We start from the raw sequence: 14,322 nt of genomic DNA, 5'->3' as shown, positions 1-14,322 counted from the left end.
TGCTTCTTGTTTTAGAATGTCATGATAACATCAACCTAATCCCAAGGTGGACAGTAACAGATTGCAAAATAAGAAGCTCAAGGATGATCATTTTTATTGGAAATGATGGGTTGAAATAGTGTCAAAAAACCAAAAATACAGCACTGTTAAATATTTTAATTTAGTAAAATTTTATTGCAAGTTTTTAGCCTAGATAATGGTCATGATTAAACTGGCATAGCCATATTGATTTCTTTTTCATAATGAATATTATATATGACACATTTTAGTGAGCATTTCAACAGGGCTTTATAGTTTCAATTTTTGATAGTTGCATGTAATTATTCTACTAATGTAGAACTTTATGTAAAAGAACCAGTACAATGAAGATTTAACTATTTTAATTTTTGCATGTCTTTTATTGAAATACTGTGTATGGAATTCTGAAGATTACAACTGTCAAAAGGGTAGAGTAGCTCTCTCTGGAAAAGGGTTAAATACAATTATACACTTATTAAGAAATTCTGTGCTTTATTTCTGTAAGCTGATGTGCAGAAATACTGCTTTCCATTAATTCAACTTTCTGTTATAGAAACCTAGGTGTATGCATGCAAGCTACTTTCTTTCTATTTTGTCTTACTATATTATTCCCATATATCTTCAGAGTTCAACTAGCTTTCCCCTTTGGGAATTTGTATATTTTGTTTTTCAGGTGAATTTTCATTCACAACTCATAGCTGAATGGATAATTAAAGATTATCAAGACTCAACCTTATTCCCAAAGGAGAAAATACTGAGGTTCAGAAAGAAAATTATATAGCCATTGTGCCTCACTTTCTCCATTCTCAAATTGAAATGTTTGAACTAGAAACTTGTTTCTAACCAAAAGATAGATTAAAATCTCAAGGAAAATATCATTCTGATTGTGTCTCAACCTTTTCGCCTATGATCACACTCCTCGAAAGAAATATCTGAAGGCATTTTATATACTACCAATGAAGTTTTAATAACAGAAAACACTGAGTATCTCTTTATGTGATTGTTTTAAGGGCCCCAGATCTAGATAGTAGCTAATAACTTTCCACTTTAAGAATAAATTTTTGTCCCCATGGAACCAATGTCTTCACAATTGTCAGTGATATAATTCTTTAATCATAATTTTGGGGATCTCCGTAGGTTTGAATTTTCTTAGTTCTTCAAATGGTCTCACATGTGCATCCTAGTCTCTTTATCATCCCATGTGATACCTTGTCAAAGGGACATTCATATACTTCCACATTTCAGAATTGACACCATTTGGAGAAACCATTAGTGTTCCAGACAGCATCACTGTCACCCATTAGTTTTTAAATTGTTGGCCATCATCCAGTGACCACAGACAAAATCTACCCAGGTCTTTTCAGTGGCATCCTCAAGCCTACCTTGTTATTTTTGTCTACAGTGTTGTGGGAAAATAGTTTCCAGGGAAATGTTCATAATTCATCTAAAGGTTAGCTGTAGAAAATAGCTAGACAATTTAAACAGCAGTGATAAATGACAAAAAATAGGGAAATGGGCAAAGACAGTTGATGTTAGCCATGCATTAGTTATAATGTAGAGCTTGATATGATGTTTCATCACTGTTTATGTAGTGTCAACTGAAGCTAAAGCCCAAAAGGATACAATGTAGTGCTTGAGGATAGTATTGTTTTCCTCATAATGTTATTGAACTGATAATCACAATTGTTCTGAGATACAGTAACGATGAGGAGCCCAAAGCTAAGACTGTCTCTAGGATAATGGTTCTCAAATGGTTACATTTGGAAGACAGTTGGGGAGCTTTAGTTATTATGGCAGCGTCTCAGTCCTATAAACTCTCAGTCCTATAAAGTCTTATTTTATTGTTTTGGGATGTAGCCTGAGCAACTGATATGGTTGCCACATGTGGTTGAGACCCCCTGTTAGGAAGATCAATTAGGATAAAGGGTTCAACATAGTGAACTCATCACTAGTTTAGGTCACCTATGACCCTGAGAGATAGCTAGAACTTATTTCTTGAGAAATCAAGATGACAGCATTGTCATCCTCTGATCAGAAAAGAAAAGCCTGACCATGAACCTTATTGTCATAACATGGAACATACTGTATCAATAATATAAGCTTTGTATGTAGCTTACATTCCCTTAAATCAAAGTTTGAGACCCAATAAGTGTGACTCAACATCTTCCGTGTTTCCACCCCAGATTTGGCTTACTGGATCCAATAGAAGCTCCCATCATATTCAGAGAATGTTGAAAAGTGATTTTAATTCACAAAAAAAGACAACGACAAGGGTACATGTGAGTGAGCTTCTAAAGTTGGTCCAAAGGAAGAAAAATTCATAAAGTAATAATAACATGAAAACCAAAGAACATTGGGGATCATAGTACTACAGAATTCACAAGCTCTTTTATCTCTATGTAAGAGCAGCAATGCTTTATAAAGGTCTAGGTGATGTTACTTCAAGTTTTGGAAATGCATTCCTTGTTTTTGTTTAAAATATCATCATTTATTATGCATTCCTTATTTTTATTTAAAATATCATGCTTTAGTAGGGTGAAGCAATGAGAAGTAGGAAACCTACCAGTGCATCGGCTTTGTGTTTCAGCTTCTTAGCCTCTTGCATGTAAAAATCAGCATTGTGAACACTAAACAAACAAAAGAAGTTCTTTTACAAACCAGTGGTTTATCTTTTCATTTAGAAACTGAATAGTACAAATATTTTGGTCTATTAATTCATTCCTACACGGTACTTGACAAAGGCATACTAATATTGTCACTTATATATAATAATGATACCATCCTTGAAATGACACTATAACTGGGCTCTGAAGTGCAGGATGACCTATTAGGACAGAAACCTATATCCTCTAACTCCAGTTGTTAGAGTTGCCCAAACAGGCCATGTAAAACCTGGCTATAAATCCCTCTATATAACTGAAGTCATGAATAAGAATCAACAAAAATAGCCTAGAGGAAAGATTCCACCTTGGGAAACAGTAACAAAGGTCCAGGATTAAAGTGGTCTAAAGATACTTCTTATTGGTGATAGAGGTATGTGTGTGGAAGGGGTTTTCATTTAACATTATAGGAGCTGATATGAACTTCTTATATGGGGTGACACATGCATGGTACTAGAAAATGTACACTGTTCCCATCCCCAATCTCCACTACAAACTAGGTCTGCAATAATCTGAGAGCAACATACGAGTCATCAAAAGTGAGCTTGGGTCTCCGGACATTGGTGCTGCTGCTGGACAGGAGGGGCAGGGCTGCCCAGGATGTCATCTCCAGGTGACTGCTATCCATTAGGCCAGTAGTGATTGTAGAGGTGATGGTGGAAATAGTAGTGGTGGTGGTTGTGGTGGTGGCCGTGGCAGTGGTAGTGGCAGTAGCTGTGACAGTGGCAGTGACAATAGCAGTAGCAGTGACAGTGGCAGTGGCAATAGCTGTATTGGTGATAGTAATGGTGGCAGAGGCAGCCTTTTTTGGAGCATCTCCCTCCTGGAAAAAAGGAAGATAAATAGCTTCCATTATATCTGGCTTTCTTAAACCATTCCTTTAAAATGTCAGGCACAGAAGAAAACACAGCAAGGAAAATGGAAGAATATACTCAGTGTGAGGATGGATAGGTGATCCTGCATATTTTATGAATTTTGGGGATCATCAGCTTTTATTCTTTGATGACACTAAACAGGAAACTAGCCAGGTGTTAGGATTACATAGTCCCATGGTCATATTAAGAGAAATGGCAAGGGTTTAAATATAGAAGGAAATCAGAAATTGGAGGGGAAGGAATGATCGAGGAGCAAAGAAAGAAGTTGGAGAAAGAGTGAGAAGTGGTAGGGAAGGAGAGAAAAATATCAAAGATTTGGCACTATTCTGAAACAATCAGTGTCATGACTGACTGGAAGCAGACATACTTTCTTTCCTCATAAAGTCATGACTACTATCTGACAAAGTGAATGCCTTGGTATTTTGAAGCCTTGGGAGAGTAAAACCTCATTTGCATCAGGTCAATTATCAAGTGAATAAGAGACTTCTGAGGGCTTTGCTTTGAACTGGTATGGCTGAAGTAAAGATGCAATCCAGAGGAAAGCATGTGTTGTGAAAAGGATCTATGTGCTTGCACTGTGTCGCAAGACTGCCTGTCATGTTCTTGTGCCAGATTGCTTTTCCCCACCTGGCAACTGTGGACAATCCTGACTTTTCTATCTCTGCTAATAATTTCCATGGTGACACTTATTCCTTATATCCTTACTAGTTTCTGCCTCCGTAAGAATTCTGTGCCTCAAGTTTTGTCCCTCAGTTAACTTCTTTCTTGATCATATTTGTCAAAGTTGCATGTGTTGACGCAGATTCAGTGATGAACAGATGATTCCAAAATGGAAACATCAATCTTACCCTTCTGAATTTGCAGTGACCAGTTCTGAACAGGTCTACCAAGATGGCTCAAATTTCTCTCAGAAAATTGGTAGGAAAACAATTATTTTTATTTGACAGAAGAATGGTGTTCCATCTCATCACTTAGAAGCTTGCAATTCAGTTTGCCAGTTCCTGTGGTTATCCTCATCTTAGCGTTATTACAACAGTCAGGGAGGGATAAATGCCCCCTCCAGTAGCAAAATGGCATCGTGCTTGTAGTCAGATGAACTTTCATGTCCCTTGTACCATTCGCAGACCTGTCTCTCTTCCTTTTAAGATACAATCACCAGCCATTTTATTTTCTCCTTTTTACACAAGTGTGTCTCATTTGTCACTGCAGATTAAAAGCTGCATCTGGTTTATGACTCTGCCCTTTCACCCAGTGCAATTAGAGTTTGCTGAGTGTGTCCAGGCATGTAGGAATGCACACTTGCTGTAGTGAAAGAATTCACTTTAAAGATAAAAAACTAAGTGTGGTAGTCCTTAAATCCATGAAAAATTGATCTTTTCCACTTGATCCTTGACCTTCATGGCTATAAGATAATTCTTACTACCTAGGCCACTTTGAGACAAATGTAAAGAAACAATATATGTTTGTAAATTATTCTGATGTATATAGCAAAATAAAGGCCATCATAGATTGCATGTAGGCCAGACATGTACAGCTATAGTAGAGTTCTATACCAGCTCGATGTCTACACTGTCTGAGTCAGACTTACACAGATCAAACAGCAGGGTTAACTTAGGACAATGTCAAATGTTTCTATGACCAAAATATGTGACATGAACCTTGAAACACCACATATACCGTGCATACGGCATTGATGATAGTACTAAAACTTCTAACTGGAAAAGATTAGATAGTCATGATTGGGAAAAGTATATAAAAATGAAATCTGCCTACAAATTCATTCATTGTAAGAACTCAGAGATGTGTCAAACAACAAAAAAGAATGATGCATTTCCAGGAGAAAATATACTGATATTTATAATATTTCTGCAGTAATTTTTATCTCTTGTGTATCTGACTGTACCTTCTTGAAGCATTACCTTTTTCATAATAAAACATAGAATACTTAAAGTAGTTTAACTATCAACATTATGGATTATTTTCAACTGAAGGGATGGGTAATTTGATGATTCTTTATCTTATGTGAATACACACACACACACACGTGCATGCACACATTTGCAAATATGGAAAATGTCAATTTCACACTACTAGAAAATTTTATATTCGTAATGATATTTAGCTAGATAAGTATGCCATCTCAGTCATCTTAGATATCTTAGATAAGGGAGGCTTTTATATTGGGGTCTTCAAAGCTAAGAGTCCTCATTGCCTTTTATGAGTTATTAAATGGACTACAGAGCTCAGGTCAGAAAAAGTTATACCAGACATCTAAGTTACTCACTTTTATTCATTTTTCATATTTAAAGTAGAGTAGATACATGTGGGTGACATATGTCTGCATTTATTGATATATGCATATATGTATTTATATCTATATTCAAGGGTAAAAATATACTTGTCATTAACATTCTTTATTGCTTAAAATTAACATATTTTAATTCTTTCATAGTTTCAATAGTTCACATTCCTATACCTGAAAAATAAAGTGACATTGTGTACAGATATTGAAATGATGCCATTCAATGATCTATGCTAATCAAGCTGCAATGCACCAAATATTGTGCCTTTTAGAAATAGATTCACCTTTGAAAATCAATACCATTTAACCATGGTTTATCCAAGAACTCACATTTGCAAATCTAAGTGATAGAAAGGAACAAATTGGAGTTCTAATTCCGGTTTAGTGACCTTGGGTGACCTTGATTCAATTTATTTCTTTCATCCACTAGAAGATCAGTGCCTTCCATGTGGTAGTTTCTGTGGTAAGAATTAAGGCAGTGCCTTTCTCACCCTTAAGATACAGCAAAATTGAACCAGAGGGCACTGTATTATTATAATAAAATAATAGTATTTAATAATAATATTGACATTAAAATAATGGAGAGTTTGAGTATTTGTATACAAAGACACACTTGGCTTTTCTGTGCCTTTCACACCCTTGTAACATTCTAGCTAAAGTCATGATGGTTGAGCTGTATTACCTTCTTTTACTTGACATAGTATTTCCTCTAAAACACTTACATTTATGCTTATCCCTTTGAAAGTAGCACAGAATTTGCCTTCGCTTCTCTTAGGCTTGGTAGATGTGAGTTGTCCTGCCATGGAGATGTTTTTGTCTTGACTGAAGAGCCCATTGTTGCCACTGACATTTCTGCGCCGTGGAGGGTCCTCTGGGAGTGGGGAAAGTGCAGGAGGAAATAGCTTTTCTTCTTTTTTCCTGTTTCCTCTCCTGGATGAATTTCTGTGGAAATAAAAAGTGTAGGGTGCCATAAAATCTCATCTTACTTTATTTGGAAATTCTGTCACTATGCTGCTATTTACAGTTAAAGTGATCTGTAACTTGATGATTCTTTACCTCATGTGAACATATATCTATAAACAGAAAAATACAGAATTAGAAAGAATCTCACTACATATATGTGAAGATATATGCATATGTATATACACAAGATTCGTCATGTCTTTTAAGTATTGCCCCATGACCAATGTAGAAATTTAATGTGTGCTACAGTGAGATATCTAAAATCCTATCAAGATTATTATCAATTAGATTTTGTTTTATTTTTAAATTTAAATTAGAAACAAGGTTGCTTCACATGTCAATTCCAGGTCCCTCTCCTTTTCCCTGCCCTCCTCCTGCGCCCTCCCACCAACCCCCTAATATCCCCTCATTTCCCCAGGGAGGGTGAGGCCCTTCATGGGGGTGTCCATAGTCTGTCATTTCATCCAGGGCAGGGCCTAGACCCTCCCCCAAGAGTCCAGGGTGAGAGTGAATCTCTCATTGTTGGATGGGAGTCCATTTGTATACCTGGGATAAATACTGATCTACTACCCAAGGCTCAATAGATTACCTAGGCCTCCTCACTGACACCCACATTCAGGGGGTCTTGATCAATCCTATGCTGGATTCCCAGGCATCAGTCTGGGATTCAAGAACTTTTTTTTATAGAAAATGCAATGTATACTTCAACCCCTTTATTTTTTTCAGGATACTTTCTACTAAGACTTAACCAAACAATCCAGCAATAAATGGCACAAAAAACAATATATTTCATATTTTAAGAGATATAGTATACTTATACAATAAGAAATAAATTATACACTAATGACTAGTGTAAAAACATTGTAAATTAGCTATAAAAATGCTGTATACCAATGCTAAGGGAATGAACATCCACTCACCTTAAATTGTTAAATTGAAGTACTTCAAACACTCGACTTAAAATATTCTTTGGTGAAATCGACAAGAGACATCTACAATACTACAAGTACCCCTGTACTTTTGAAGTGATTTATCATTCTATTAAATGGGACCATCAAACAAGCTGAGACTTCAAATAAAACAGAACAACTAAAATCTTATGCTAACTGGTTTACATGGTAATTGGGTCATAGATTTTCATTTTAGTTACTGTCTTGGACTAATCAATGAAGATTACTTGAATTTTAATCTTTTCTTAGACAACTAGTATTGCACTGTGCAGCCATTTACATTTTATGATTATTGACTATAATTTTCAATAGCAAATCAAGCAAACAAGAATTTATGTTTTCTTCTTGGTCAATTTCAGTAGTGCCTAGATATATAGATTTGCTATATCTCAGAGCAACAAATCAAGGATGAACAAGCATTCAGGTAGTCTGATTTCCTGAAGGAAAAATAAGTGCAAGCTTCTTTATTCCCTTTTACGGTGTCAAAGGATTTGGCAATTATAATAACACATGCCCTCTTCCTCATCTTTTGTCTCATAAATGTATCTCTATTTTATTGCCAAGTAGTGAACCTTTTAAACCATGAAAATGTTTTTTCTATCATCTTAAATGACTAAAATTAATATAAAATGTTTCTAATTATTTTTAAAATTTCTTTGAAATGTCAGCCATTTTAAGCACAGTTGTGATGACAGATAAAATGATAGTGAACAAATGGATCAAGATTTTTTAGATTTCTTTTATGTGTTCTTCCTGTTTACATATATGTGTACTGATGCCTGTGGTGGTCAGAAGAGGGTGTTGGAGTACCTAGAACTAGAGGTACAGAGTTTGTGAGTCACCATGTGGATGCTGGGAACCAAACCATATCTAGATCCTCTCCAAGAGCAACAAGTGTTCTGGATCACTTGGTAACCTCTCTAGCTGCTGATCAAAAGATTCTTATCCATGAATATATTCTACCAACAATAGAACACATAAAGTATAATATCTGCAGTGGTACTTGAACTTTGGAGAGATGTGTGTATGTATGTGTTTATGTACACACACACACACACACACACACACACACACACACACAAAACTAAACCGATGCTGTGACCTCTATAGGAGGTAATTCATTATTTGTAACCAGACCCCCTCCACTTGAGTTGGCTGAGAAGGTAGTGGGGGGTTTCAAGTGAGAAGCTGTTTCTGAGAGGTAATTGATCTTAAATTGAATGTCAGTACGTTCCTATCTGCTACTGACCTAATAAATGGAGAAACAGTCCATTCTGGGAGAAACAGTCCATTCTGTGCAGTAGGTATCAGTGTTTTAGTATCCCTTTCATCTACCCAGTAGCAAACTAGAATTGTTCGATATTTAATAATCTCATTGACAAAAGACATCCACGGGTCTTTTACTAAGAATGCTCACTGATGGTTTCCAACCACAAAAATGTTTTTTAAAATATTTTTGTCCTTCTTTAAATAGGATAGAAATGAAGAAAGAGTATTACCATGGTTTTATCAAACTATAAATGTGGTGAGATATTCAAAAGAATAATCACTGGGTTTATGGGATAACTCCAGTTGTCATAATCAGATATAGCATCTTTTATGGGTTTAGCATGTTCATTTAGAAAAGTGAATATTTTCCTCTTAGGAGTTTCTAAGGATCTAGAGTGAAGGGTTAAAGAATAGAGGAACAAATAAAGCTTGCAAGAGAGTTCCCAAAAGAATACCCTTAAGATACCAATCTGCCTCATCCTTCCTCAATTTCTAGGACTTGATGCTGTTGAAAAACGTATGAACCCGTTGAAGGCCCTGTCTGAATGATAAACACTCCTCCCATGAAAATAATAATTTCATATTTACTATAAAAACAAAGTGCATACAAAGCCTGTGTTGTAAAAATACCATTTCTTAATGGTGAGTTACTTTACCCTTGATAGTGCCTCTTCCATAAAACAGAGTAACAACTCATAGGTAGCTTAGTAATGTTGCTTAGTAAGGCATTGCAGGCATGGCAATTTTTCACTGCCCTGACCTCTGTCTTTTATCCGTAGGTAGTCTGAACTGAGTCCAGCCTTGGAACTGAGGAAGTATTGCACCACCACTATGCCATGCTAACCTGGAAGAAAGACTAGGATGATTATATTTGACCATCAAGATCCATGCTTCCTCATATTCCTGGTCCATCCTGAGCAAAACAGTTTCAGGTTGCTTCACTGGGTTTCCCTTTTTGAGAACTATGTTAAGCATGTTGTAGAGACAGAGTCTACCAGAGAGTACATATACATGCTAAAAATAGTAACTGAGTTTCAGAATGAAGAACAGGCATTGTAGGAATCAAATGTTATTATTTAGAATAAATTTCATAAAAGGGAGTCTGTTTCTGCCTTTCATTTCAAAACAAGATGCCAGACCCATGCAAGCTAATATCTCATCTGTGGCAGACTGATGCTGAGTCACTGATGTTAAACAGTAATCTGTGAGATCAATTGTTAGCAGCAGTTGTCCAGATTGCCTCTCTGCTTTGGACTGCTAATAGACTCCAAAACTGAGCTTTGATGGGAGTAATCTCCAATGTTGAATGAATTTATTGCAATAATTACACAGACAGAATGTCTCGAGTAGCTGACATGATTGTTAGTTAAGCGATATTTATAAAACAGAAAGAACTCAGTCACAATGCTGGCTAGACACAGAGTGTTAACCTTCTCTGGAGAAGGGTGATATCCTTTGACTGGAGAAAGGATAATGGGCCCTCCTGCTTGATCTTGGAAATTTGCCAAAGAGAAAGAAGGAAGAGGAGAGGCCAGTTGGTTAGAATCAACATACCCATCTCTACCAGTGTTTTCTTAACTCAGAACTGCCCTCCGTGTGGGTAGAGCACAATTTCCCAAGCGCATCGTTCTCCTGGACTCTGTGGAGTCAGGATGAATTTACTGGTCTTCTAGCTTTATATTACCATTAGGAAATGGCATTCAAAGTAGCACCTTATCAAGATCAAGGGAAATTGTTTAGTCACCATCACAACTGAACCCTGGCCAAAAGCAGATTGATCTCATAAAGGTATGTGCTTACCTGATATCTTCTCTTTTTAATTCACTTTTTAAAAATTTTTTTGTTTGGTGCAAAATCACTCTTGATTCTAGGAAGACATTCTACTGGGACAAGAAGTCCTCAATATTGTTCAAACATGTCTTTTTTTTTTTAGTCAAAACCCTCATACAAGGGCCATTACACTGCAACACAGAAAACTTACTCTCTAGCGTTGGGAGGCTTATGGGGTGGGGCTGGAGAAATGCAAGGAGGAAGTAAGCAGAGAGTAGTGTTGTCCTCCAGGCGTTGCTTCTTCTCAGGGATTTTCTCTGCAGTTTCTGCTGGCTTTTACAGGGGAAAAATACATAGAGCTTGAAATATACCACAAATCCAGACAAGCATGTTTCACACATTAAAAACTGAACAAGACAGTTTGCTTCTATATTAACTTCTAGATTAGGTTGAGGAGTCAAATTTGTGCTTTTGATCAGACAGAAAAGCAATCACCTTCCTTAGTCTAGTCCTATGAAGTTGACATATGGTAGGATTAAACTTCAATGTAAATCTCTGACTAACAATTGTGTAGCACAAGAGCCTCAAAATGAAAGTGAAGAAATGTACCATTTTTGCACACTTCTCTCATCCACAGTGACTTTACAAAGTGATGGGAAATGAACATTGCAATCTCAATATGGTACAAAAACTGTTTAAATAGCATGGAGCTTGTGGGTGAGCTATAAAATTCTCTATAAAATCAACAATATGCAAGGGAATGGACCATGTATAAAACGTGTGTTTCCTTCTTAAATGTGGTCATTGCAAAGACACATTTTCATTCTACTGTTGCCATCAATAAGAGAAAAGAAAGAGGGGCGGGTTATGGGTCCCACACTTCCTATTCAGTGTTCTGGAATCCTTTCAATGGTTAGATTCATGTAAGACTCACTAAGGAGTATTTGGGATTCTCTGACCTGAAAGCCTCTCTTCAGGACTCACCTGAATCCTAGAATTGCTCTGCCCCCGGAAATCTCCTTTAGGCAGTCAATCTCTCCAGTTTCCCAAACTACAGCATTCTCATGACTCCTATTGTTTAATTTCCCAGTACCCTCCTGTCTTCTTGTGTTCCCTGGCACCTGGGAAGGACCTGGTTCTTAGCATTCCCCTGTGTCCTAGTCTTTTAGAGGTTTTCATTCTCACAGTATTTGACAGTCTCACAGTGTTCCCTAGGCTTTAATGGTTCCCAGTCCCCTAGCACTCCAAGTCTCCTATTACCCAGGTATCCACTAGGTCATTCTCCTAACACTGCCCAGTTTCCTAGTAATAGTTTGTATCCTAGTGGTCCTTAGTCTACTCTCTTAGTGCACCAAGTCTTGTCTCCTAATACTTGCTTCTAGTCTCCTAGGAACTTCCTGCATCCTGGTGCTTCCCATACTCCTAGAATTGCTTAATCTGTCAGAGTTTTAGCATCTCTTACCACTCCATTATCTCTTAGTACTTCACAGCTTAATACTGCCCAGTCTTCTGCTTCTGACTCTTCTAGTGTTCCCCAATCTCCTAATACTTGCTGTGGCTTAGGGACCCTCTCTCCTAGATGTCCCTAGTCTACAAGCATTGCAAAAACTTTTAGCACTGTATCTCTTTGTACACCCCACTTTCCAAGTTCTTGTCTCTAACCTATACCTACATCCCTAGTGTTTCCTCCTTTCCCAGCATGTAAATCTCCTAGAGTAACTCTGTATGCTAGCACACCCCCATGTCATAGCATTTGCCTGCCTTCTAGTACTCTGCAGTCTGTCACTGTTCATTAGAATAGTGCATCCCAGTGGAATAGTGGGTCTCATTGTCCAAATATGTTTTGGTCTAGTAACACTCAATACTCCCCAGTATTTTGTTTTTGCCTATCCCCCAGTCATAGATCTCTCTGCTAGAGATCTTTGACTTACAGACTGTACAAATACCTAGTCTCCAGGCATATTCTTTCAGCCAAGCACAGTAACCTCTTAATGTGCTCCAGTATACAGCTGCTCTGTAGTTTACTCTTTGCTAGGATCAAAGTGCTTATAGTCTAGAGTTTGACCCTAGACACCTGGTGTTCCCAGTAACCCAGGCTTCATGTCTCTTAGCACTCCCTAAAAATGAGTACTCTCCTGTTTCTGAGCCTTCCCTGTCTCTAAGCACTCACTGTCCCTGAGCATTCTCTGGTCTTTTAGTTCTCTACCTTCTCTGAGTACTGCACTGTCCCCTAACATTGTCCTGTCTGAGCACTACTCTGTGTCCTAGCACTGCCCTGCTTGTGAGTACTCCCATGTGTCATAGTACTCCCTTTTCTGAGTACTATCCCTTTCTTTTCTTTGATTGCTTCCTGACTCCTAGCACTCCCTGGGTCTTCTGACTCTTATGTACACTATCAATCTTCAGTGTTCTACAGATCCTTGGTCTCCTTATTCTCTTTTCCTTGTACTTACCTATCTGCTAGTGTGGTCTGTTTCATACAGTTCCTCTGTGTTCTAGAGCTTTAGTGCCTTAAAGTTTGCCATTTCTCTGGAACTTGCCAATATTCTACCACATCTCAGGGTCTTGCTGCTATTTTCTAGTACCCCTCAGTTTCACATCCATATGTAAAGTACAAGTGATGCCTTACCCCCTAGTGTTCCTCAAATCTAGTATTGCCTGCGTCCCAGTGTTCAGTGGTCTTCTAAATACCATACTGTCTTCATGCTCCCCAGAGTCATAGTGCTCCTTTGTCTCTAGCATTCTATAGTCTCCTATTAGACCTTTGCCTCTGAGTACTTTCCTGTCTCTAGTGTTCCCCAGTGTTCTAAGGATTCATTTCCCTCTGTGGTCACACTCATTCTCTTAAAACTCCATCTTTACCTAGCAGTTCACTTTCTTCAGCACTTTTCAGTCTACCCATGATTCCAGGTTCTTTTCTTCTATATGTCCGCTGAGTCCTAATGCTCCTTGTTCTCATACCCCTCTCTTCTGATATTTACTAGGTTTTAGTCACCTCCAGTCTCTTCTACTTTTTAGCATCCTAATTGCAAGGGAATAAATACTCTTAGAGCACCCCATTTAATAAGTCACTCTTACCTACAGGTGATCTCTTCTTCACTAAACTGCATGAACAATGGTCATATTCAAGAGACTGTCTCCCAGAAACAGAGGGAATAGACAAAGGGTTAGGAGTTGTATCTCTGCTAACTGTGCTGCTTTGGGGAACACTATTAGAAAAACACCACTACAAGAAGGTGTGGTTCTAAAAAATTAACCAACTATACAGGTAAATAAGAAAGAGTATATTAGCTATAAACTCATATGTCTAGACATATTCTGTTTTTTCATTGGTAAAAGTCACTCTGGATTTCCACTTCTGTTGACCCTATGTGCTCTAGAATTGATACTGATACCAAAACATGTTTAGGTGAGATTTCCACAGCCTAATTCTTCCAAATAGGTCAGTAATCCCAGAAGGTTTTCTAAAACCTTTGTGTGCTGCATGCTAGTATACCCCAGAATAGGTGACCTGT

The 14,322-nt window shown here is 37.6% G+C and overlaps 1 protein-coding gene across 3 annotated transcripts in view; it reads right to left on the bottom strand.

Annotated features, from left to right (window-relative positions):
• The window catches only part of Aff2 (AF4/FMR2 family member 2), a 514,115-nt gene that overhangs the window by 25,438 nt on the left and 474,355 nt on the right, over positions 1-14,322 (bottom strand). For all 3 annotated transcript variants that reach the window (XM_005085893.4, XM_040744698.1, XM_013125099.3), the window contains 4 exons: positions 11,019-11,140; positions 6,578-6,797; positions 3,206-3,501; positions 2,582-2,645 (listed from right to left, as the gene is read on the bottom strand). In XM_005085893.4, coding sequence (XP_005085950.1) covers positions 2,582-2,645; positions 3,206-3,501; positions 6,578-6,797; positions 11,019-11,140 — 702 coding nt within the window. The remainder of the gene's footprint in view (positions 1-2,581; positions 2,646-3,205; positions 3,502-6,577; positions 6,798-11,018; positions 11,141-14,322) is intronic.

Source organism: Mesocricetus auratus, unplaced genomic scaffold, assembly GCF_017639785.1.
Source record: "Mesocricetus auratus isolate SY011 unplaced genomic scaffold, BCM_Maur_2.0 Super-Scaffold_100003, whole genome shotgun sequence".
Taxonomy (NCBI): domain Eukaryota; kingdom Metazoa; phylum Chordata; class Mammalia; order Rodentia; family Cricetidae; genus Mesocricetus; species Mesocricetus auratus.
Note: the sequence above shows the minus strand (reverse complement) of the source record. Positions and strands in the feature narration are given on the sequence as shown.